General features: G+C 36.7%; 1 protein-coding gene across 1 annotated transcript in view; it reads left to right on the forward strand.

The window, feature by feature from the left end:
* The window catches only part of LOC134490419 (cholesterol transporter ABCA5-like), a 55,829-nt gene extending 29,333 nt beyond the window's left edge, over nt 1-26,496 (forward strand). The window contains exons 14-38 of the mRNA XM_063293447.1: nt 650-788; nt 878-968; nt 2,568-2,707; nt 5,487-5,606; nt 6,002-6,203; nt 8,045-8,217; nt 8,769-8,899; nt 9,110-9,247; nt 9,557-9,670; nt 10,721-10,891; nt 11,748-11,861; nt 13,115-13,249; nt 15,770-15,835; nt 16,997-17,088; nt 17,982-18,105; nt 18,912-19,029; nt 19,131-19,222; nt 20,544-20,719; nt 22,855-22,930; nt 23,027-23,121; nt 23,828-23,947; nt 24,060-24,209; nt 24,625-24,704; nt 25,380-25,435; nt 26,030-26,496. Coding sequence (XP_063149517.1) covers nt 650-788; nt 878-968; nt 2,568-2,707; nt 5,487-5,606; nt 6,002-6,203; nt 8,045-8,217; nt 8,769-8,899; nt 9,110-9,247; nt 9,557-9,670; nt 10,721-10,891; nt 11,748-11,861; nt 13,115-13,249; nt 15,770-15,835; nt 16,997-17,088; nt 17,982-18,105; nt 18,912-19,029; nt 19,131-19,222; nt 20,544-20,719; nt 22,855-22,930; nt 23,027-23,121; nt 23,828-23,947; nt 24,060-24,209; nt 24,625-24,704; nt 25,380-25,435; nt 26,030-26,137 — 3,021 coding nt within the window. The 3' untranslated portion in view covers nt 26,138-26,496. The remainder of the gene's footprint in view (nt 1-649; nt 789-877; nt 969-2,567; nt 2,708-5,486; nt 5,607-6,001; nt 6,204-8,044; nt 8,218-8,768; nt 8,900-9,109; nt 9,248-9,556; nt 9,671-10,720; nt 10,892-11,747; nt 11,862-13,114; nt 13,250-15,769; nt 15,836-16,996; nt 17,089-17,981; nt 18,106-18,911; nt 19,030-19,130; nt 19,223-20,543; nt 20,720-22,854; nt 22,931-23,026; nt 23,122-23,827; nt 23,948-24,059; nt 24,210-24,624; nt 24,705-25,379; nt 25,436-26,029) is intronic.
* Nucleotides 26,497-26,724: the final 228 nt, after the last annotated feature.

The raw sequence follows: 26,724 nt of genomic DNA on the forward strand, positions 1-26,724 counted from the left end.
GAGGAACTCATGGTACTATGAGCTCCTCCAGTATTGGCTGGGGCTTGTCCTGATACTGAAATATTAGGTGTGGAATTACTAATGTCATAATTTGTGGGAAAGAAGGTGGGATTTGCAAGTTGCTTTGCTAGATCAGAAAGGTGGGAAGACACAGGATCAGGGGAATTGTCCAGTGGAAGGATGTGGTAGCCTGCAGTTTGGACTGAATTCCTTGCGAGCCAAAGTTCCTTAGTCCGGACAAGGTTTCCTTAAGCCAGTGAGACTTAAAATGCTGTAACCACAGGACTGCAAAAGCAGCGTAATTCTTAAGTGTGGATATGCCCATAGTAGAAATATTTTGTTACAACTAGTATAAAGCTATTTTAGATTAAACTGTAGAAATGATTCGTAGTGTGATTTATATTGTGAGTCCCAAATTAGGAGTTTCAACTTTGGTGACATTAATTTATAAAACTTCATTTTTACTCCCATGTTTGCTCATTGTTTTCTTAGACTGGATTATATTCTTATGATGGTCTTTTCACATATAATTTTGATAGAAAGTGGTGGAAAAGTTAATGAGGATTATTTATGCTGTGTTCAGAATGTTTACTTAATGAATTATATTTGTGTGTGTGTTTACGCACAGTATCTTTGTTTATTTATTTAGGTATTGCTGTTAGATGAGCCAACAGCTGGCATGGATCCATGCTCACGGCAAACTGTTTGGAACCTCTTGAAAAACAGAAAAGCCAGTCGTGTGACAGTGTTCAGTACCCATTTCATGGATGAAGCCGACATTATTGCAGGCATGTTCAGAGATATGCATCCCAGTTATTCCCTTGATGGTTACTGCCTAAAAAGGATAACTAAAGGTTCCATGTGCTCTTGTTTCCAGATCGGAAAGCTGTGATATCTCGAGGAATGTTGAAATGTCTTGGCTCCTCTCTCTTCCTTAAGACAAAATGGGGAATTGGCTATCGTTTGAGGTATTATTAGCTTCACTGCCTACTTCAAAATAGGTTTTACTACTACATTACTTGTACCTAAGCTTTGTTAAGTGTTTCATAATTTTATTTCACAAAATAATGGGTTGAAATGTATGAAGACTGTAGGTTACTTAACAACTGATTAGTTGAAAGGACAATAATGATTAGCAAACGTGATAAAAGTTGCAGATTGTAACCCAACCTGAGGTCCTATGAATAGTGGGCAGTCTATAAACAGTTTAAATAATTAAAATTAAAAAGGTTTATTTTACTGCTATTTTCTCACTTGGTAACAAGTACAAAGTAGCTGCCACTGTATGAGCTGCACATATAATAGTTAAATTACCTGAATAAAACTATTAAATATTCAAATAATTGAATACAAATAAATCAGAACATACCTGCCTTCTTGAAGTTTAATATGTCTGTGCTATTTCTGTAATGCTATGTTTGTAATTAAAAAATAATGCACCCTTTTCACTACAATGATTTTAAAATAAAAACAGTAGAGAAAAACGATCAATTGTTTATTTGCTAGGATCCTTCAAACAGATTTGCTGTGATGAAGGGATGAACAGTTTTCACAGGCCCTGGCCACATGCCCCCAGTACACCATTTGTAGTACCTCAACACACCTACTGTAGATCACACCATCAAAATTCAGTGGAAAAATATCATTTTCAAGGAAGTTTTGGGAGCGGGTGGTTAAAGATGAGGAAGGGAATGCTTTGTTCCCAGAAGCCTCCTGCACCTATCTCATTCTAACCCCCTAACCTAAAAATTTTGCCAAATTAAATCACTCTGCTGTTCTGGTGATGTCAAAACATTGCCTTGTGTAGGAATTTGAGTTGCATCCCATCATCCTCAGATGGCATGCCAATCTTGCTGAATAAAATTTGTAACCAAGTGTTATATATTACATATTATCCACCTGTAGAACTGCTTAAAATTAGGGTTGGTCAACGGCAGCGTCAGAGCACTGAGGCATTCACTATTCCCTGGGAATGTTTTAAAACATGTTTTTGTGTTGTATTTATTCTTTTTTTCTTTTTGTATGCCATCACAAATTCTGAGAGGCAGTTTTATAAATCTTATAAATCAATAAATGTAAATAAAACAAAATTATTGTGCAAGCGCTAAAAAAGCTTGCTGCTATTGTTAAAATAAAATAAAAATTCTAAAGACTTGAGGAAGATCCCAATTCCCTCCTACCCCATTATTCCAGCAACTTGGTTCTCAGGAGGCTCAGAAACATTTAATATGGTGCCTGGCCATCCAAAGAAATTAAACCTCCCTTTAAAGGTGAGCTTCAAGTTTGTATCTTCTTCTGCTTCTCTCTTAAACTTTTAAAGGTTTGTAACCCTTTTGGTTTCATTGTAGAAAACTGAAATCATACAAGTTCTGTAATTGTGTATTTGTCTATGTTAATGGCTCCTCTCTGTAAGAATGGCAAAATATCCTGAAGGCCTGTTTATTCTGCAGTTGGTTTAAGAAAGCAAACATTCTCTGTTATAGTCTTGCTTGTTACATTTAAAAGTAGTGAGATCCATGATGTAGCAATAATGCTTTTATTACTGCTGTGTGTTTGATCTTCTTTAGTATGCAAATAGACAGGTATTGTAACACAGAAGGTACAGCATTCTTGATCAGGCAGCATATCCCTGGAGCCAGTCTGTTAAAGGAGAATGAAGAGCAACTTGTGTATGCCTTACCATATAAAGACACAGACAGATTTTCAGGTACAACTTACCTCTTTGAAGTGCCACTGAAAATTGGAAGTTGGGTGGGGGCACAGTAAAATCCAAGGAAACCAATGGTGGGACGAGCCACATCAGCAAGCACCAGACTGGCTGCTGAGTGCTTTGAAACAGGAGCAGTCTGGGATGGTGCTGGTTCGGCTGGGAAGGGCAGGTGTAGTTGATTGGTTGTGCGAGTGGGGTGCAGAAGTCCCTTAGCTATGAGGGGGTGCTAAGGAAGGGAGGGAATTGAGGGGAGAAAAGAGAGCAAGTAATAACGTCAGTGTTATGATGGGCAGAGGAATCTAAGGGGGCCCATATTCAGGAACATTAGGGCCATTGCTTGAGAGCTATCCCACTGTTCAGAGTTCAGCATTCATCCCCGAGGCCAGGTTACTGCATTGTCTTAGGCTCTGGCTATTGCTTTTCAAGTATAGCTGGCTGAGTTTGAGTCTGTGACTCTTGAGGAAGCAGGCAGAGTCCTCAGACCACAAACCCAGTGACCTGCCTATTAGAACCATGTCCCTCCTGGTTGTTAAGGCCACTTGGGAGGTGGCATATAGTTGTGGTGGTATCAGCTTCATTGAAGGAGGATTTGGTTATGTTGACCTTAAAGAAGGCTGTGGTGCACCCCCTCCTCAGGAAGACATTGCTAGACCAAGAAGTCTGGACAATTTTCTTCAGTCTCCAATCTTCCCTTTTAAGGGAATGTTTTTTGAAAAGGTTGTCAGGGTTTCAGATTGAGGCATAGTACAGAGACAGTATGAATATGCATGTTGATGACATTTGGTGGAACTAGAAGAGGAGTGGTTTATCTGTGATTCTCCTTCATCTCTCAATGGCTTTCAATATCATCAGTCATGGTATTCTTCTGGACCAAACTACTGTATAAGGGTTAGAATTGGGGAGTACCATTTCACAGTGGTTCTCTTCCTTTCTCTGTGGTTGGTTGTAGTTGGTGTTGACAGGAGAGGAGAAGTTGAGCATATGGCCCCTCACGTGTGGTGCCTCAAGGCTCAACGCTCGTGTCCCTTCTGTTTAACATCTACATGAAGTCACTGGGTGAGGTCATCCATCAGTTCAAGGGACCAACATCACTAATATGCTAATGATATCTGCGAAGGAGAAAAAGGGAAAAAATTAATAATATGACAAAAAACAAAATGAAGGAACATTTCCCCTGACCTCATGAATATGACAGGGACCAAGTTCAATTCCCCACTTTACATAATCCTATCAGACCCCCAAAGAATTATTCCTGCCCTCAAACAAAACCTCCTGTAATCCTTTCAGACCATAAGAAAGGAATGATACTTACCTTAACAAGGCAGCAAGGACTCAGCCCATCTAATAGCCCAGCTGCAGACCTAATAAGGAAATTGTAGCTGAGTAACTAGGCAAAACAACACAGACATTCCATTCTTAATTGAGGACACATACCTAATCCCATCAACATTCCAAATGTATTAATATAGAAATAATGTCCATTTCCAGTGTGGGCTTTCAAAAGAGCAATACAGCTCCATTTACATAAACAGGCATCACCCATCTTCCCCAAAGACTGTTAGCAAATCAGAGCCCTAGAATTTCCTGCTGCTCAACTCATAATTTCTATAAAAGCCCTTACCTATCTATTGTTTTTTGTTCTTCTTTCTTTGCACACCTGGAACCCAACAGTTGTTAAAATAAACAGTTGGCTATTTCTCCTCAGTGTTGTGCTCCGTCCTTCTGAATTTCAACAAAAATACCCAATTATGTATCTCGACCCCAGGCTGCCCAAGTAATAATGCTGTCGATGTCTTGTTCCAGTGCCTGGAAGTTGTGTGGGTCTGCATGGGGAGGAACAGACTCAGACTCAACTCCAGCAAGACGAAATGGCTGTAGGTATTTGGCTTCTCTGACTCCAGGAATTTTCCATCATTAGTCTTGGATGGGGTAGCACTTCCCCATTCAGGACTGATGAGCAGTCTGAGGTTTTCTTCGACTTGCAGCTCCTGCTCAAAGAGCAGGTGGCAGCTGTGGCCAGGAAGGTCTTTGCAGAGATTCACCAGCTGTGCCCATTCCTGGATCAGAAGACTTTAGATAGTCACTCGTGCCTTGATCACTTCTAGAGTGGAGTATTGCAATGAACTCTGCATGGAGCTTCCCTTAAAGACCACTCAGAAGCTACAGCTGATCCAGAATGCAGCCATATGCCCCTGGTATACCAAGTGACACCACTGCTCCGTAATCTGCACTTCACAATTCATGGTGGCAGTTGTCACCTATAAAGTCTCCATGGCATAGAGTATCACAAATAGTTTCTGCCCATCCTGTACAATCTAGGTCCCTTTGATTAAACAATGTTACTTACCAGGATCCAGGAAGCAGACTTTTGGAGCTGCAGCACCTGCTTTCTGGAACAGTGTCCTCCCTGCCCTGAGATTCGTATGATGAATACCTTGGTGATATTCAAAAGGTCTTTGAAAACTTAGCTGTTCCCCTAGCCTTTTGGTTAGGATGGGTGTTGAACCCCTACAGGATTTTATTTGCTTGAAGAATTGCATTTTTTGAATGCATGTCGTTTCTGTTTCCTATTGTTTTATTACTTTTTTTTTAATGAAGTCATTCAGAATCTTATACAGTTAGCCAAACTCTAAATCTAATAAATAAATAATCTGGAAAAGCATTCAAAAGCACTTTTGCTACTTTTATATGGAAGAAAATTACTATGGCTCCTCTTAAAGAACAGTGCCCCAAATTCTTTGGGAAATAATTCTTTTTCCTCTTCATTCCCTTCTAGCACTCTTTGCTGATCTAGATACTCATTCCCATTTGGGTGTTATTTCTTATGGCCTTTCTACTTCAACCTTGGAAGATGTGTTTTTCAAACTGGAAGTTGAAGCAGAAATGGGCCAACAGGGTGAGAATTAGTTATATAACCTCATGTAGTATTTTATCATATGATCATGATGACATTATTAACACACTTTTCACCTTAGAAAATATATTTGTAATTTTGGGACTATTATACAAAAGCAAAATCTTTAAAAAAATTACGTGCATGATGATTAAAAGCCCAAGAAAATAATAATATATTTATTTCTGAGAATTGGATATATGTATGTGGGTGGGTGTATTTTTCTTCTCCCATGAATAGTGCAGATGTTCTCCAAAAAAATGTCATTGAACATGCCCTGATACATTTGATTTAATGAATTATGAACTGTTGCAAACAATGCGATGCCAAGCTGTATAGACCTAGTTAGAAAAGACAAATTTTAAAATATTTATATTTCTTTTTCCTTTACTTTCCAGATTTGGGGGGTTTTAATTTAGAGCAAGCTGAAGAGAAAATGAATGCAAACTCTGTGGATGAACTAGAGCAAAGTCTGTTAATGCTATCTGTGACAAAATCTTGTGCAATAAGCAATAAGTCTCTTTGGAGAAAGCAGGCCCTTGTTATTGCAAAGGTTCATTTCCGTAGTTTTAATCGTGACATTAAATCAATGTCAGAAGTGTAAGTATCTCCTCCAAATTTTGTAAAGTATTTAATTGGTATGAAAAAGATAAATATGAAACATTGTTCTTAATCAGCTGATCATATATTTCCCAGAATTATAAAAATGTCCTGTGTGGAATAAAATATAACTTGTTGAAAATAATAATACAGTTTGTGATTTTAAATATAGGGAAGTTCTCTCTGTGGGTTTATACCCACTGGAAAACTGAGTTGATTGGGAGATGGGCAACCCTGAAGCAGTAATTTTTATTACTAATAGGCTGAGCAGCACAGGGCTGCTTAACTTTGGAATTTTAAGTACCCAGAAGCTGGAAATGAAAGAAGGCTAATTAGAGATAAAAGAGATGGACACCAGTTCTTACAACATCCAGAAGCTTTGGCTGCCTGCATGCCAGAAAGTAATTTGTGTTCTGTTGAGTACAACAGTTCCTACATTATACAGATGCTGTGTTTTGGGGAAACTGAACCACTTGTAAATATGCTTCAGCAAATAAAACATATAAATTTGTGGCAGAGCTTTTCAAATTTCATGAAAAATGTGACCAAATTTCAATATAGTGTGTAATTCAGTCAGCTTAATCATATTACAAGGGATGATTTTCCCACCCACCCATTTTAGTCTGAATATTCTTATATGTGCCTAGATTTCAAGCTGAAAATTTTATATATGAGATGTCAGTAATGTTGCAGTCAATTATGATCTTCATACAAGAGCAGAATCCTACTGATCTGGATATTTCATTAGACAATTTCTTTTATCTGCAAATTTCTCTATCTCAGGTTTGCACATAATTATTTTTAACAGGCCTTAGATCAGAGGGTTGGACTGATAAGATTTTCCTTATTGCACCAAAAATGCAACATTTGCTTAATTGAAATAGTACTTGGAGCCTTTCATTTGACAGGCTTCTTCTGTGAATTTAATGATGCATGGGTTGGAGGCACATTGCAACTTATTTCCAGCAGATCATCTAATATGCAGATTGGAGGGATTCTTTCAATGGATGTTGGACCAATAAGATCCCATCAAGGCCCATCTTTTGTCAGGATTATTTTAGGGGTGTACGTGTAGACCCCCATTCATTTCTACTGTACAAACTGTACTGCTGTAATTCATGCTAAACATGTAGTTCTCAAGCCATTTTCTAAAATCAGAAAGGTTGCCAAATTGCAGGAGTAGAAAGCTCTTATAAGATCTTGTGCATATGTTGCCTGTCACAAAGTTTTCCTTGCTAGTAATATTTTGGACCTCCCTAATTTATTTTTGCAACTAAAAGTGCAACTTTTCTGAGCTGATATAATTGCACTTTTAAGTCTTTTCCTTTAATTTACGCTCCCAGTCTTGTAAACTGTTTTTTTCCCTCTGTCTTTATCCCATGAATGCTTACTCCACTGAAAAATTCTCCCCTGCTCCCCTCATTTCCTGTTCTGTTGAGTCTTTTGTCTCCTATTCACATTCAGTTTTCCTTCTCTGTATCTCCTAATGTTCTTCAATACATTTATGCTAGCTGCCATGTAGACCAAAAGGCATAATTATGTCAACTGCTGCAAGCCATTTTTGAATTATTTTCAAAACTGTCTCATATGAAAGTAAGATTATTTAAATTTTATTTTTCTGCAAGAGTGCAAAATCAGACTTATGTATTATTCAGTAGTGATGCATTCAGATGTGTTTAGTATATGTTTGTGCTTGGCAAATTTAATATAGATAGTTGGATCGTGGGAGTTTTAATAATAGGAAAAAAAAACTTATACCATATTGACATTGGTCCACTTTTACTCTAAAGAACAGTCATTCTTTACTGCAATTTGATTCAGCTTTATGTTTTTTCTTAAAGGTTAGCACTGTTCCTAGTATTTCTTTGTGTTGAGATTTTTATGTTTCACATGTATCAAGAATACTTCAGAAATGCTGTGGTTCCTATCAAACTCTCTCCAGATTTATACTTTCTTAAACCAAATGAAACTAATCATAAATACAAAACCAGCCTTCTTATTCAAAACTGCACTGGTAAGTAGTAGGAACCATCACTATTTTTTTCAGTTTTTTTCTTCCATTCCTTTTGATTTATATTATTATTATTATTATTATTATTATTATTATTATTATTATATTTTAAAATATGATATACGCTGGAAATTAATTGAAAGAATACTCTCTATGCATGGCTGAGATGCTTAGTCTTCAAAGAATTAATTTTTCAATCTATTAAAACTAGAGCAGGCAATCTTTTTGCAGCCAAATTTTCCCTCCCTCCCTCCCTCCCTCCCTCCCTCCCTCCCTCCCTCCTTCCTTCCTTCCTTCCTTCCTTCCTTCCTTCCTTCCTCTTTCTTTTTCCTGACATCCACGGCCTCTAGAAGTGTTGTGTTGATGAAATGATAGGCTTTGGAACTGCAGCTCCATACATTCAACAAGAATATATGAAGAACTATTTTTCCAATAGCATGAATGGGGAAGCTCAATGCACATCATTACGTTCATTTGAATGCCGAGGGACGTTATGGGTATGGCACTGGCTTGTTAATTATCATTATCTTCCTTTATTCATTATCTTCCTCTAGGAGTAAACATTGATGACATGATAATAAACCCACTTCAAAGCCAGAATATACTGACAGAAATGTTCAATGGCAGTGACTATGTATCAGTTTCTCCTCACAATGCTGCATTAAATGTAGTTCATGCAAGCAAGGTGAGAAGATACACAACTTATATTTAACAGCTGGTAATGGGTGGCCTTGGGTAGTTTATTTAGAACATAAGAAAGGTTTTGCTAAAAATGGTAACTCCATCCATTGCACTATTCTGATTGGCTTTAGTTCTGTTCCCACTGGGGCAAAGCTGATATGTGTTGTTGCTTTGGATTTGTAGCTAATAAGCTAAATCTCTATTGTCGTTGCAGACCTATATCTTTAAAGCTGCTTTTAACCGAACCATGCTACATTCTTTACCTCTTATGATGAATATCATAAGTAACTTGTACCTACGCAATTTAAATGTAACTGATAACATCCATATCTGGATTAGCTCTTTCGTTCAAGTAAGTAAATGAAAACTCAAATGCTGATATTATAAAATGAAATAATTGAAAGAAGCACTAGACCGATCTTCTGTGTAAACACAGATGTTTAAGACAAGTTGCATTTCTTTTGCATTGTCTATTTATGCAATTTGTGATTCAGAAAATGAAACACAGCCTATTTGCCATTTACCCTGGTCTTCTAGTGCTTCTTGTTTCCTACTTCCAGACAAGCTGGAATAAAAAACACTGAGCCAGTGGTAAACATCTGGAAGTAAATTATGTGACATTTATTTTCTATTTTCTATTATTAACTTCTTTATTTTTCAGGAAATTACTGATAGAGGTTTCATAATGGTGATGATTGTTCAGTGTTTGACAGTTGGTGTCACCATGACTGGATTGCCATCATATTTTGCTATGGAGAATGCAGAAAATCATAGGGTAATTTATATATTTTTTTAAAAAAAAATGAAACCTCAACAAAAAATCCATATATTAGTCTAAAGCATGATTTGTCTGCCCACATTTATGTTCTATAAACAGATGACATATTGGGGTAAATATTTGAATTTATTTCAAAATTTTGAACATATCTTAAACTAAGACTCATGAATTACTTTAGAAATAATTCCCTGCCTCTTCTGTTGCTGCTCCTGCTCTTTGGAACAGCTTTCCCCCTGAGATTTGGTTAGGCCAACCCTGCCTGCCTTTTGGAAGGCATTAAAGACCTGCTTTTTTACCCCAAACATTGGGTATGGGAATAGTATGACTGACTGGATGAGTTTTTCCCTGGTACTTATGTATTTGTATGTTGTTCCTTTGGACTGTGTTTTTCATATTTCATTTTTTAATGTGACTTTTATTGATTGCCCTGTTACTGATGATGTATGCTGTCCTGAGTCATGTGCTAAGTAGGGTGGCTATATAAATTGATTAAATCAATCAATTAATATTTAACCACATTAATAATACAAAGAAGAGCAGGTAGCATGCATCTATACCTGAGAAGACCAACTTGAATAAAAAGGCCAATGTAGATTAGCAGATAAAGCAGGGATACGCAACTCACATTGGACCAAAAGTGAGGCTTATTAGGTGCCGCATTGCAAAGGGGCAGAGTCACATTGAAAAGATGTTAAAAACTGACACCAGCAAATATTAACTTAAACTGATTAAATACTAATATTTGTATTTTAAAATAATTTAAGGAGCCCCCTAGGGCATCCCCTGGGCAACGGTGACATCACCGGCAAATCCTTTCAATACACACAAAAAAATTATACCATTTTAGCACACGCACGTATTTACGGTTGTTCTTGTCCTTGCTAATCTAGCAAACGAAAAGAGCCCCACCAGAAACCCATTTTCTCATACATCAGTACAGTCTTCCTGATGCATTCTGGATCCAATCCTGGGTTGTAATTACAATTGTTAGGTTTGTTCCAATATGCCATATCAGATACACATTTTAACCAATTTATTTTTTTGCAGATCAAAGCTTATACTCAGCTTAAGATGTCAGGCCTTTATCCTTCTGCTTATTGGTGTGGACAAGCATTAGTTGACATTCCTCTCTATTACACTATTCTTGTTGTCATGACCGGGATCTTATTTGGAGTTCATCATGAAATTATTTTTTTCCCTATGAAGATCTTTGCTGTAGTAAGTCTTGCTGTGTTCAAATAAATGTTCTATGCCTTTCTTCAATACATTTCCACTTATAGTAAACCTAGATCTTGTATTATTTTGTACTCCTAGACCCCCCCTCCTTTTTTTAAAATGTTCATTCCTGGTAAAGCATCACTTCCAGTGGTATGCTAAATCTCTTGAATTTTAATAATTTTGAATTCGAAACACCTTGCTTTAAGCTTGAAACAGTTGTATTAAATGCAAATCTATTGTTTCATATTCAAAACAGGCCGTTTCAATTATTCTGGATGTGTGTCGAGCACAAAGCGCTTCCAAAATGATCAAAACAGTGCATTTCAAATGCAAAATGGCATTATTTCACCTAGAAAATATTATTCTGAACTCAAAAAGGTTACAAATTTGAAACAGTTCTGAATTCAAGACACTCGGCACAACTCTTAATGGCTTCAGCTTCTTCCTATATTTATCTTTGGGGATAAATTGTGAAAAATGACAATTTCCCCAAAGTAAAAATGTGTATTAAGCTTGTTCTTCCATTCCTATGTGTCCTAACAGTGGAAAGTTTGGGGGGTAATATACAATAAAGGAGGAGTTGAAGCACCCTAAAATGAAATCAGTGCATGTGATTGAAGGCAGGATTTCCTCCATGACACAGGAAGAAGCCTTGTCTGCCTTCTAGCTGAAAAGGTGGAGTTAACCCTTTCCTGTTCGGTCCATCTTCCAGTGACCAGAAAGAGAGCACTCTGTATGAGCAGACCTAAATGAACAACGTGATGGGTTCTTTGCCATGTTTTTAATTATTCTGGTCTGTTTTCATGGAAAGTGCTGTATGTCATGAAAAATAATAATGTATTTCTTTTTCTTGCAGGCTTTTTGCATTATAGGCTATGTACCCTCAGTAATTCTGTTCCATTATGTTGTCTCTTTCACTTTTAAAACTATACAAAACACCAAAGAATTTTGGTCATTCATTTTTCCAACTGTGAGTAAATGGGCAGAGCCTGATTTGTTTTTTCCATTTATTGAAATTTCTAATTTTGTTTGTATGTTTATATACACGTGCATGTTGGGGTGTATGTATGTATGTATGTATGTATGTATATATATATATATATATGACTTCAACCTTTTTAAAAAAAATTTGAATCATGTCTGCCCTCATGCAGTAAACATGTGTATCTGTGTATTTTCTCTAAGTTACACCTATTACAATGGATCAAATCACTGTTCAACCTAAGTCATAATGTGTTTTGTCTAATTTGGGTTTTGCATAATGTATGATTCCAGTTTTTGTAGTTCATTATCTACTGTGGGAATGCAATCACTGTGTCTTAACAAACCATGTTTAAAATAAATCATGCGTTAGTGCAATGTGTACATGCTGCAGTGTGTACAGTACTAGACCAAATTTTGTAGGATTATTCCCTAGACTCTGACATGCAAGTCTGTCATATAACTGTACTCTGTGTAGTATTCATTTTATTCACCACACTATAGTTATTTTTCTTTTCTTTTTTAAAAGGCTGCCTATATTTTGCCTGTTTTTAATGAATTCCATAAAAAGAGTCCTTTACTTCCAATTGGTTCAGTTGGATTCATGAATTATTTTTATTGTAAACATTAAGCAGTAACAAAATTGGAAAACAGAACTAGGTAAGATTAAGTTAAAATATTAATCCCATCAGCAAAAGAAATGGTCTCCTGCATAGCCCAAAATGAGCAAATACACGTATTTATTCAGAACAAAAATTTATACAGTGCAGTCCTTCACATCAGGCCACGTATTAGTAGTAGTCAGATTCAGCCAATGCTACCAGTGTTGACATTCTTTGTTATAACTTGCTTGAAGTTATTTGCAGTGAAAAAATCTGTTATAAGGTAGAGCAGGTTGGAAACTGGACTTCTGGATACATCCATTTAAAGTGGTTAAGAAATTCATCTTAAAGTTCTAGGAAATGTCCATAATTCTGAGCTACATAATCTAAAACTAAGTACAAATCTGTAATTTAGAAGCATTCCATCTAAACTTGTGGATTGTATCTAGGCACCTAATATATAAGAAGTGATGCTTCACAGCACATGAGAACATAAGCAAAGCATCTCTGTTTGAATTGTTAAAGCAGCTGTGGTTCCCAACTGTCTCCGCAGTGATGTGCAACATCATAGGGCAAGTAGAACTCTAGTCTAATGTTTCCACTTGAATTTTATTATGATTATATTTGTTTTGTCTTTCAGGCAGCTTTGATCTGTATTATTATTACTGATGTAGCATTTACACAATGGTCTACCATAGCCATTATAATTCAAATGTCCTTTTGTGTCTTCATTCCAATCTACCCTCTTATTGGGTGCTTGATTACTTTGTTAGAGGTAAGTTTACTATAGACTGAATTTAGTTTGTAATTTCAGGATTCTAGTATGCCATACATGTTATTTAAATTTCAATATATATTACATATTTTAAAAGTTGTGACAGGCTACCATAGTATGGTTCCAAAACAGCCATTTTCCTCTACAATTGAAGCAGGGGAGATGATTTATTCTAAGCTCAGTTTTAAACTAAATCAGGAGCATAATGAGTTCTGACCTCTTCTCAACTTTTAATATTGAAAAAGTTTTTTGTATGTGAACTTCTTGTATCCATTTCAGAGTTAATTCTGCCTAATAAACTTATATAAAAAGTTAGGCACTAAAGATAGCAAAGTGTTGGGAAAGGGGGTACAGCTTGCATCTCCTGTCTGCATCAAATGTTATTTTCATTTTGATGATGGGCAAATTGCTGATAACTTTATAGCTATAGGTGAAAGAACAGCCTTAGTGGTGTTCGAATTAATTATCAACAATCCTTCTCATGGGAAAATGCTTTTGTTTTGAATTCTTTAAAAAAACATGACAACATAAGACTTTAAAAATTGAGCACTAGAGGGAACTAAAAGGAACTAAAGATTACAATTAAAGGAGAAGAACACTCAAATTCGACTTACTAATAAGGATGAAGCAAAATATTTTGACATATTGAAGGATATTTTTGAACAAGGGACCCAGAAGTTAGTTTTAAGAGTGCCTGCCTCTATAGATTGTCTTTAAAAGATGCTATGGAAGAGGAACAAGTATTACCTGACATTATTGAGACTGATTTGAAAGTGGATTTAAAAATGGCAGGCTACAAAAAGGGCACGGAACAAGATGTTACACTGGACATTCAAAAGAAACCGGCCGATGTCTTAATAATTAAAAGTGATATACAAATAACAAACAAAGAGAGTGATCTGGATAACTTCCCTCTACTGGATTTACAAAAGAGGCTTGTTAAAGCTTTGAAGAATTTTGTGAGAAGGGACAAAGAAAAAATGAAAAGAAATCAAGTTCTAGACATTATTTGAAGGGACTAAAGATCAAGATTGTTAGAAGTAAAAGGAAGGAATATAAAGTTGGTTGATTTGATCAAGGTTATAATAGATATGTTGTTACTTCTGATAATCCTTAATGGACTTTTGCTGACATCAGGACTGAAATGATGAGGTTATATGGATTTGTTTATAGATAAGAGATGGAATATGGGAAGAAGAGATAATTTGTTGTATTTTAAGAGAAGGTGATAAATTGCTAGAGTCGTTTATACTTGTTGTGATGAAGGGTGAAGTCACTTTATATATTTCTTTTCTTTTTCTTTACTATATTATTTTTTCTTTTCTTTTTTTCTTTTTTTCTTTTCAGCACCTTCTATTTTTTTTCTTTTTCTTAGTTTGTATTAGTTTTTATTGTTGTAAATCTTTAATAAAATTATTTTTTTTAAAAAAATTGGAACAGTCTAGCAGTAAGTGGGTGATAAGCCCAGAGACCCACCAAGTTGCACAGGCAACCCGTGAAGGTCCAGCGATAGCCTTGACTAGGACCAAGGAGGTCAATGAAAGCTGGGCAGCACAGCTGTGATAGTACCCATTTGGAGGAAGCTGGTCAGTTGGTGGGTGGCCCAGGAAGGCTTGAAGAAAGAGGCCTAAGATGTGGGGCACCCAGCAGGGTGAGCCTGGCTGCATTAGGTATATTGGAAGGTTTGCTATTCAGAGGGACTTACAGATCTTCAGGCCATTAACTTGCCACTAAATAGATTTGGAAATACTGTCTGAGAGATTTTTTGGGGGTTTTTTAAAGGTGCCCTCCTCCATTTTTAACATGGCTGATAACTGCCAGAAAAAAAAACTTAGGAAATGATAATTCCTCCAGCATAAAGCTCCCTTTCTATTTTAATACCATTCCACAAATTACCATTTATTTATTTATTTACTTACTTACTTACTTACTATCCTGCCTTTATTCTTTTTATAAATAACTAAAGGCAGCAAACATACCAAATACTCCTTCCTCCTCCTATTTTCCCCACAACAACCCTGTGAGTTTTTTCCCGATTTATTATACAAAAATACATCACATTTCAGAAAGGTATGTCACTTTTTTTTTTCAAAAGTGACCAGGTGCCTAAACATTTCCATTCAAATGTATATGATAGTTTTGAAAGTATGTTTCCAATGTATATGATGCAAAGCAGTGTAAAGGTTTAGGACATAAAGTAGGTATATACTTAGCTGCTTTCCATTTTTACACAATCCAGGGAAGAGAGATAATAGTGAAAATTTCATAACTTCTGACACTCCCACTACTGTCAGTGGAACTATAGTAAGTTTGAATTTGGATTTAATCAGTCTATATTCTGCTTGTTTTAGAAAATAGTTGGGTTTGCTAAATATAATTATGAATCAAATCAAGTAAGAATTCATTGTATTCTGAAATATGAATTATTGTAGAAACATGAGAAGAGGTTTTTTTTTTAATTAATCATCATGATCTGCAAAAAAAAAAGAAAAATAATTGGAATAATCATTATCTTGCTAGGAGACAGAGAAGATTGGTCAAAAAGTGGAAAGAAGTGCAGAAAGATTGTTGGTTTCAGTAGTAGCGGTAAGAATCTTCTTTCCTCTTAAGAATTCAGGAAACCTTATACATTTTAAGAACTTTTGATGAATATTATGCTTTTGTTGTTTATAATCTGAATAGGACCATCATATTCTTCATTCTGTATTCTAAACCCATGCAAGATATGCAATACGTTAACAAAAGATAATGTACTTCTCATCAAAAAGTGAATAGAGACAGGACAGTTATGGCATGTAAAGTTAAATCATAGTTTTGTGAGATCTGGATAGAGTTATTGCCAAATATATCTTCCTTTGGAGAACATATTCTAGAAATCAATCTGTTACATCCTGGTTATGAGGAGTTGTGTTAAAAAAACAGCTTATTGCCCCTTAAAAGCCTCTTCTCAGTCAATATTGCTGGAAAATTGGATCTCTGTTGTTCAGGGCCAGCACAAGAACAACTTGTCACATTATCACTCTATCCTAATCACCACTGTGGTATGTAAACATTGCCCAAGACATTTTAGCAAGAAAAAAATGGAAATGCCCTATAAGTTTCCAAAATAAATAATCAATAGTTCTAGGTGCACCTTTCAGATAACAATGAAAGAGATATGATGGAATGTAGGGATTTCCATCAGTTTAACAGTTTGTTTTTAAATTTTTTAAAATATATTTTTGGAAGAATATAAGAAAGAGATAACACAAATGTGGAGGCTTGAAAAATAAGGTAAAGGTAATGAAGTAAATAAACAACAAAGTTGAAATTTCAAAAAACTAATAACATTCCAATGCATCATTAGAAACATTGGAAAAAGATCCGTGCCTTTTTGGTCTCAGTGCCTGCGCGTTACTAGATTTGCCCCAACTCTACTGGCCTTCCAGAAAATGCTCGAGGCCTGGCTTTTGCCCAGACAAGGGAGTCAGGAGTTGGTGAGAAGAACAGCCATATAATTAGAAATAAATAAATAAAAAACCTATGATTTTATAAGATTTTCCTTATCCATTTTCTGAGCCAAACTCAACTGTCTCTATTGAACTTTAAGCTGAAAGTACTTGGTTAGTACAGTTGAATAGTGTTTAATGTACCATAAACTAGGAGTAGAGTTTTCTTTGTGGCAGGAATCGGCAAGTTAGCTTTTCCCATACCATTACTTACAAATGTAATTTGGAGCAAAGTTGTGTTAATGTTGTTTCTGTTTAGCCCTATTTACAGTGTATAATTTGGCTCTTTCTTCTGCGATACCTTGAGGTGAAGCATGGAGGCAAATCAATGAGAGTGGACCCTTTTTTCAGGTAAGCATTCTGCATTTTCTTTTTCAAACTCAGTATTGAAATTACTTTACCAAAGCAAAACTTGACAACAATAAGCTGCTTCTTTAAGAAAAATAATGTTCTTGTTCTTATTGAGGCTTTTTGTCCACAAAGATGTGAAATCCATTTATTAGGGTTTTCTTCTGGGTGGGGCTAGGCTGGGCTTGAGTGTTTTCTTAAGGGAGCAGTACTTTTGGCTTTTTCTGAACTGTCTTTGCTAAGATAATTGATCCAGGAAAATCCCTGCTTCTCAAAATGTTTTAATATTACTACTACTCCCCACCTCCTTGCATTTCCAAAATTACTCTGTCTTTTGTAAGCTGCTCCCTGCATCCTATGCCTCTCTAACATTTCTGTTTGGTGAATTTATCTTTGCAAGTAGCAATATTTTTCCTATTGTAAGAAATGGATGTCCTGATAATAGGATTTTATTTGTTGTTTCTATATAAGGACTGTCTCCTCACCCATTCAGTTTTCCTCTCAGTAGAATAGCCCTTGGTAACTCTAGGATCATGGATTGGGCTGCTCTTTGTTCTAGTTCCTGCTTGGAGAGTTCCTTCCAAGAGTCTCAGCACGTTGAGGGAGAAGACTCACAACTGTAGTTCCTTTTCCAGCAGTGGTAAATGGCTCCTCACTGCCCAGCACTTGCAGCATACTCTGCAATGAAGTGAGAAAGAGCTGACTAATGACAAAGTCATTCACTTGAATGCACTCTCATTTGGCAGCAAGGTTACACCGGATCTTAGGATTTTTGTGAATGGAGCTGTCCATAGGATCAGACCTACTGTCTGGCCTACTAGACAGTATTTCTTTGCTGTCAGCTGGGTCTATTCAGAAGTCCCACGAGCAGAGATTGAATATGTTTTCCTATCCAGATCTCCGACGCAGCTCAAAGCCTGTAAATTCCTAGATGTATCACACGAAGAAGATGGAGATGAAGATGTTATGGCCGAAAAGCTGAAAGTTAAAGAGATGATAACTTGCCAGGACTGTGAAGAGGTAAATGAGCCTGTCTTAAACCTCCTGTCCTATTGGCACTGTGTATACAGTATCACATAAAAGAAGTAATTTGCTAGGCCACATCTGCAGTTATTAATACTGTCAGAGTAGGCTAGGAAGCAGTTGGCCCAGGAGATCAGAAAAATCACACACCAGGCATTTCTATAAAAAAATATTTACAGAAAGCACAAAAACATATTTACAGGCTTGTGCATGCACACACGCTCTCAGAGAGGAGCGAGCTGCTTACTTGGCTGCAAGGCTAAAAACTAAAAAGTCCTGCAAGCTGTCTTCTGCTCAGGCAATGCAACTATTAACATCTAAACTGAGGACAATTAAATTGGACCTCTTCACCCGGCCAATGCTTAAGGAAGTACTTAATTACCATGGTAGCAAGAGCAGGAGAAAAATGCCAACAAATACAACACAAAGAATACTGGAAATTAATCTCTCCAGGGATCAGGGAAAACAACCTGTAGTAAAATCACAAAGGGATCATTATCATTTGCCTGATCTTCATGGATTTGTTTTGTCCCTGAACCAACCATGTCATTCTTCTCTCTGTCAGTCCTGGGCACAGGAGCATGTAGAGAAATCTCAAATGGAACTGGTCTGAGATACCCTGCACCCATTTCCATTATTACAATGTCCATCTCTCTCATAACAACAGAAAAGGCTTCAGACTATTCCCACATACTGGCTAATCATGCTGACTAAAAGAAATATTGACCATTGAAAGGAATTATTGTGCATCATATCTTCATGCTAATTCAGTATAAGCTTAATAATGTTTTTTTGTTCTTTAGAAACCAGCCGTATTGGTCAGCAGCTTACATAAAGAATATGATGGAAAGACTGATTTCCTTCTTGGAAGAAAAATGAAAAAAGTGGCAACTCACTATCTTTCACTTTGTGTTAAGAAAGGTTATCGTTAAATTATTTACTACAGAATTACTTTCTCAAAAGTGAAACCAATTAGCTTGTTGGAAAAACTAGGCGTTTGGTTTTTTTTGCTTCTTTTTTAGGAGAAGTTCTGGGAGTATTGGGTCCTAATGGAGCTGGGAAGAGCACATTGATTAGTATTCTAGCAGGAGAAGTTGAACCAACTTCAGGCCAAGTATATAATTTTGATCAAATCTTTGTATTCATTCTTCCTCACAATTTTGCCTATTAATCAATATTGAGTTCTCGTGTACAACAAGATTCACAGTAATTTCTAGGCAAAGGAAATGGGTATTTCTTTCTGAAGCTACAGAATATGTATTTCAGCATTGTTCATGAGAGAATATCACTTGAAGTACCTATTTTTTCTGACTGGCACAGAAGTACCTAGACCTCATATAAATAACCAGAAATCTGTATCTCCCATTGTGTGTACCTGTCTCATAAGATCTGATGCAGTGGGCATGCTCCAGGTCCCATCTTCAAAATTGTGCCATCCGATGGGACCCAAGCAATGTGCGTTCTCTGCCACAGTGCCTGCTCTATGGAATTCTTAGTTCTTCCAGTGGTCTGAGTTGCCCTGACTCTGCTGCCTGTTGATTTAACGACCTGGCTATTTCCCTAGGCCCTGGTTTAGGAATATATGCCTTGCTGGGAATTTTATTAATATGTTTGGTATATCAGCCTCTGGGTTATTGCCTTCTTTCTGGTTTTGTTGAACTGATTGTGCTTTTAACTTTTATACTGCCTAGAGTCATTACGAGTTAGATGGCCTATAAATTTGATTTTTAAATCAGTCAGTAACATAGAAAAGATACCTGCTGTTGGCAATATTTGAGCCTATGTTTTGTGGTTTTTATGATTGTAAGCCTCCCAGAGTCACTTGTTGAGATGGGCGGCTATAGAACACACACACACACACACACACACACACATACATAAGGATCTGTTCTCTATGTGGCTCCATGTACAGGTCTTGGACTGTCCACTGAAAAATATCCAGTACTTGACATTTTTCAGGTTAATCGATATTCAGTAGGGCAGTGCAGAATTTCAGATCCTTGATTAGAAGTTATTTTGATCAAATCATTACTTCAAGTTGAATAATTTAATTACTGAATCAGTTTGATGCTTGGAAAGAGATGCCTTGTAATCAATGTAACACTTCAACAAACTGGTAAATACATAGGCACATATTTATATTTGAATCAATTTGATTATTTGGTGCATTCTATTAATCCCAGCGATCAATTGATAGAATATGAGAATGAGCGTATGTGATTAAATAAACTAATTAGGAAGACTACTGGAAAATAAGCTCATAGATAAATGCTTATATTACATTGGAATACATTTTTTGATAAAATAAAATGGTATATTTTATCTATTATATTTATGTCTTAAAAATTAAGATTTCAGTTAATTCAGCTTTTCACAATCACCTTTAACTGGAAACATTATGAAAGAATACTGAGAAGAGATTCTTGTATCCACAGGTGCTGATGGGGGATTATTGTTTAGGTGAAAATAACATGGATAATTCCATGAAATACATGGGATACTGTCCACAGGGAAACCCACTTTGGCCTAATATTACACTACAAGAACATTTTGAAATTTATGGTGCTGTCAAAGGAATGAATGCTAGCGACATGACAGAAATCATAAAATGGTATCTCAAGTATTTAATTTTTCTATACATTAATTGTATTTTCTCTTACTGTGCAATGACATGGTCTTGTTGAAGATATTGATCATATTAAAATTTTATATGTGCTATAAAGATTCTTATATGGTTGGCTGTTTATGTGTATCAGATATTTTTGTTTGTGTATTTATTTACTTATAGGGACGCGGTGGCGCTGCGGGTTAAACCGCTGAGCTGCTGAGCTTGCCGATCGGAAGGTCGGCGGTTTGAATCCGCGTGACGGGGTGAGCTCCCGTTGCTAGTCCCAGCTCCTGCCAACCTAGCAGTTCGAAAACATGCAAATGTGAGTAGATTAATAGGTACCGCTTTGGCGGGCAGGTAACGGCATTCCGTGTAGTCATGCCGGCCACATGACCACGGAAGTATCTACGGACAAACGCCGGCTCTTCGGCTTTGAAATGGAGATGAGCACCGCCCCCTAAAGTCGGACACGACTGGACTTAATGTCAAGGGAAACCTTTACCTTTACTATTTATTTACTTACACCTTGCCTTTTCCCCAAAGAATGGCTTCATTCTTGAAAAAATTTCAACATTTCAATTATTCATATTTATTGTACCAAATGGGGATAGTACTCTCTTCAACTGCCCGTAGTTCAATATCAGAATGTGTACAACAGATTAATGCAAGTTAAGATGTTTACACATACCATCAGTTTACTTTACTATATCATTACCAAGGATGTCTCAGTTTCTTCATTCTTGTACATATACTTCCTAATTTTCCTTGAATAAAAGCTTTTTATAAGTTAACCAAAAATAGCATGTGCATCTAACCTTGATAGATGTAATTTCCAGTGATTACTATGAAGCTACTTTATATTTTATATTGAGTCCAATAAAATACCAGGCCCTTCGTTGCATGTGATGGAGATACATGTATACATCCTTTTACAAACCTAAGGCTGCCTGAAGACTTAATACACTCCTCCTTTGGTTTACCAACAGAAATGGGCAGAAAATTTTGCTACCAATGTTTTGCAGTTTCCAGCTGAATTTTTCAAAAATGAAGTCACAAAAAAATGGGACTTGTGGGTTATAGTTACTCATTGCTGCTATAAAATATTTGGAAACATGGATGTCATACTTGATGAGAGATTAAAAAGACAACATGCTAGCAAAAAAGAAGACTCTCATCTGTTTCAGCTATAATGTATTTCAAAGGAGTACTACCTAGTAAATTAAATATCATAAGATACATATCAAGTGCACTACCAGCTGGAAACCTTTCAGATAATAAAAATCATTGTAGGGATGGGAGAAAAAGATTAAATGTTTCCTTTGTCTGAAAGGAGTCATGGTGATGGCTACGAAAGAAATTCCTTTCCTCAGTAGCCCTGTACCTCCAGACAGTGCAAAACAATGATGTCTGTCAAAAGCCATCAATATCAGCCTTAAGAAAAACCCTCAGTATTCATTTATTTTCCTTGGCCTTCTCCCAAGCTGTCATTCTAGATATACTGATGGTTTTGAAGAATTTTTTTTTCGTTTTAGTCTTTCTTGCTGATCTATGTTTTGTTATTATCACTGGTTTTTATTAATGTTTATATGTATTATATTATTTTAATTTGAGTTACTTGGGAAAGTTTTGTTTCCTAAAGTGGGGTTTGAAAATATTTTAATTAAATATATTGTGCTGAATCTACCTTACTTGCCCCTCATTTTATATTCTGTGTTTTTATGAGATGAGCTGTAGTTTCTTAAATGTGCAAATGTTTAACACCTTATTAATACTCTCCTTTCAAAACTACATGGGACGCGGTGGTGCTGCGGGTTAAACCGCTGAGCTGTCGATCGGAAGGTCGGCGGTTCGAAACCGCGCGGCGGGGTGAGCTCCCGTTGCTCGTCCCAGCTTCTGCACACCAAGCAGTTCGAAAACATGCAAATGTGAGTAGATTAATTGGTACCGCTTCGGCGGGAAGGTAACGGCGTTCCGTGAGTCATGCTGGCCACATGACCCGGAAGTGTCCTATGGACAACGCTGGCTCCAAGGCTTTGAAACGGAGATGAGCACCGCCCCCTAGAGTTGGACACGACTGGACTTTATGTCAAGGGAAACCTAACCCTTCAAAACTACAAAACTGTACTTGTTTTCCACAGCTTTTCCAATGCACTTGACCTTAAGGAACATCTACAAAAAAGAGTGAAGAAACTAGGTGCAGGAATCAAACGAAAGGTATTTACTTTTTTTAAAAAAAAAATGATTGTACAAGTTGTATTATAGAAAGCAAATGAACATCAAGGTAATCTCTTCTGTTTCTTTATTTTTCAGTTATGCTTTGCCTTAAGTATGCTTGGTAATCCTCATATTACTCTATTAGATGAGCCATCTACTGGTATGGACCCTATAGCAATACAGCACATGTGGTGAGTAGCCTCCCATGGTACTGGAAAGCAAAATCATGTTGATTTCTGTGTAATTTAAGTTGTAATTTAGCATAAGTGTTTTGTAAAGCATATTTTCATTCTTTCACTGTCAAAGTTATAGCTTCCTAAGCTCTTGTTTAAGTAATCAAGAGAGAAATTTCAACTGTCATTCAAGGAGTTATCAAATCGTGAATCTTGTAGATGCTTAAGAAATCTTTCAGGGAAAGATAATCTTAGAAGAAAGCAGGCAATATTATCAAGACTCAGTGGACTAGGAAGTTCACTCACTAAAAACAAGAGGTAGAAGATGGAATGGTAAAGGAGAACACATGGGAAATAATAGTCTGGAGAGGAGGGAGGAGGAAGAGACATAAGAATAGGTTTGTCCCTAAATGAACTAATAGATCCTTCCGTGGTTCATCCACACAGAGTAGTTTTAAACATTCCCAGAGACAGAAGTGAGAGCTGTCCATAAAAATCAGCAGGGATTGTTATACATGAGTCCATCTATTTTATAGGTAGCTCTGTCATTCTATGCACATGGTGCAGAAAAACAAAATTTAGCCTTTCTTGGATCCCCAACTTTGTGGAGGGACCAGCAGATGATTTTGCATGATATGTGACTGCCATCGTATAAAATCAAACTATTCATAGGCTTAGTTAGGGAACCTATTCTTTTTCACTGAGTGTGCATTATATTTTATAGGAAAGCAATCCGAGCGGCCTTTAAAAGTAAAGAGAGAGCGGCTATTCTGGCAACACACTATATGGCAGAAGCAGAGGCAGTATGTGATCGTGTGGCCATCTTGGTTTCTGGAAAGTTAAGGTATTTCCTTAGCTTCTTAATTTTTTTTAAAAAATGAGACTCTTGTTTTAAAACATCGTAATTGTGGACATTGAACTCATTATCTGTCTCCCCCCCCCCCCGCAACAAATAGGTGCATTGGAACAGTTCAACATCTCAAGACTAAATTTGGCAGGGGATACTTTTTAGAAATGAAATTAAAAGAAATGCCAGAATCACAGCAGAAGGAACACCTTCAAAGGAAGATTTTGAGCATTTTTCCAAATGCAAATTGTCTGAAAAGGTAAAAGTCAATGGATTGGTTCTAGATTTGGTCATGTGTAGGTTTAGAATTGGACCTAATATGATTTTTAAAAATCCTAATTCCTGTAACAGAGCCAGTTTGGTGTAGTGGTCAAGGCGTCAGGCCAGAAACTGGGAGACTGTGAGTTCTAGTCCCGCCTGAGGCACGAAGCCAGCTGGGTGACCTTGGGCCAGTCCCTTTCTCCCAGCCTGAGGAAGCAGGCCATGTCCAAGCCACTTCTGAAATCTTGCCAAGAAGACTCCAGGGACTAGTCCAGGGAGTTTCCAGGAGTCAACACTGACTCAGGCACCAAAAATAATAAAATAAATAAAATAAAATAAATAATAATCACTGTAACATGGCTGAAGCCATGTGCTTCTTGTGGAGGCTTATGCTGTTATCTACTTTGTTACAGTGTTGCTTCAATTTTGGCATATAAAATTCCAAGAGAAGATGTCCAGTCACTTGCATTGGTTTTTTCTAAACTGGAGGAAGGTAAGGTATTAATTTTCCAAGTATGCTGATTATAATAGAACCTTCATCCTCACTTATCCACCTTCATTTTATGTTAACTGAAGTTTACTCTGTTGTCTCTCACCACTAGCATCATCCTATTACATTATATTTTGATATGCATTTGTCCTTTTATCCAACCTTTCGTTTTCTGACAAGCTTTTCTTGTTGCTTTCTGATTAGCAAAGCTTGTAGTTTTTTGGACTTGCTTTGGCGGGACATATTTTATAGCATTAAAGCAGCATGGCATTAAGTTCTCAGACATTATCACAAACTTACATTGGAGGTGTACACATGCTGCCAGTTGCTGCAACGTTAACAACTGAGGCTGCGCAACCTTTAGAAGTGTCCACAGGGAGAAGAAAATGAAAAAAGCAGTGTTGTACTACTGCACCAGAAGCGCCATCCCTCTTATACATGTGTTGTAACGTTGCATGCATATGATGGCATGACACTGCATCTTCAGGATGGATCCTATGGACACTTGTGACAACCTTAATAGAATGTGGAAGTCAGAATTAGTCATTCAATTACCTGTAAAGTCCCAGAAAAGTTACCTTTTGTACCATCTTTACTAATGTCAAGGTATAACATGTTATATTATAATATATACTCACTCATTGAGGAATAAACAGTTATTTCTGACATTTTCAACAGCAAAACATGCCCTTAATGTTGAAGAATACAGCTTCTCTCAAGCCACACTTGATCAGGTAATTAGACAAACATCTACAGTACAAAATCATAATACGCCCTCCAAATGCATATTTTCCACAAGTTTCAAACCAGTCTCTTTGTTCTATAAAGTTGTCATTTCCATCCATAATTTCATAAATGTCCATTTGTTTTCCTGTTCTGTCACAAGGGGATAGGCATGTGATTTGGAGCCAATATTTTATTCATAATATTGTAAGAGAACACAAGATTTAGGGGGGGAAAAGAACACTACCCTTCTTAGTACAGTCTTGTCCTCAGCTCAAAAATTCTATGAAAAGAGGACGGGCAAGCCTTCTATTCTAATAGCACTTCTCTTTCTGTTCATTTGTATTGCTTCCTAAATCTCCAAGAGTTTCAGCTTGAAGCAGGAAGATTCTCTGTACACAGAGTATCAACGCATGGCATGGAGAGCCTTGACCTCCTTCCTTCAGAGGTTTATCTCCAAGTCATGAAGGGATGCAAAGAGGAGAACTACAGCTGTAATTTTGAATCTTTAAGTAACTTGAGTCACAGATCTGCCCACCTGCTGGGTGGAATTCTAGTGAGAAAAAGTTGTCATTAAAACACTCATCACTGTTCATTTATTTTAGGTATTTGTGGAACTTGTGAAAGAACAAGAGGAAGAAGACAGCAATTTTGGTACATTAAATGGAACAATTAGTTGGGAAAGATCCCAGGAAGATCGAGTAATTTTCTGATTTGTTATGGACTGAAGAATTTGGCTATTTCATTTTTCAGGGGCTTTTCTGCCCTGAAAGTAAATGCTTTTTTTTTTTCCAAATATGCACTGAATACTATGAATTTAGAACATATTGCTACACAGCTGAAAGGATTCACCTTCTTTGCCTTACTAATGCTATACATAGGGTGAAATGCCTATATTTTTGTAGTATTCTTATTAGGATGCAAACCTGTGATCAAGGGGCTATAGGATTGGCTGGATCTTCTTTCTAAGTCTGCAGCAAGCATGGCATTTTGCATATTGAATAATATAAAAAATGAATGAAATTCTGCATTAACCTAGTATTTATTTTTATGAAAAAGATTCTAATCATTTGTTCCTTTCTGTTTTGTTTTATAATGCGGGTAGAAGGAGGGCAATGCACAATGAAATTATTTAAGGGCAATTTAAGCATTCCTGTTTTAGAAATGCTCAGACTAAAAAAATCAGCCATGTGGTACATAACATACCCCGTTTGTACGACCTGATTAATTCAGTCAGCTGCTAATCCAGTCAGATCTCCTTAGTGGAGGTTTTGGCAGTACAAAAACACATCAGTTGGCT

Source organism: Candoia aspera, chromosome 2 (assembly GCF_035149785.1).
Source record: "Candoia aspera isolate rCanAsp1 chromosome 2, rCanAsp1.hap2, whole genome shotgun sequence".
NCBI lineage: Eukaryota > Metazoa > Chordata > Lepidosauria > Squamata > Boidae > Candoia > Candoia aspera.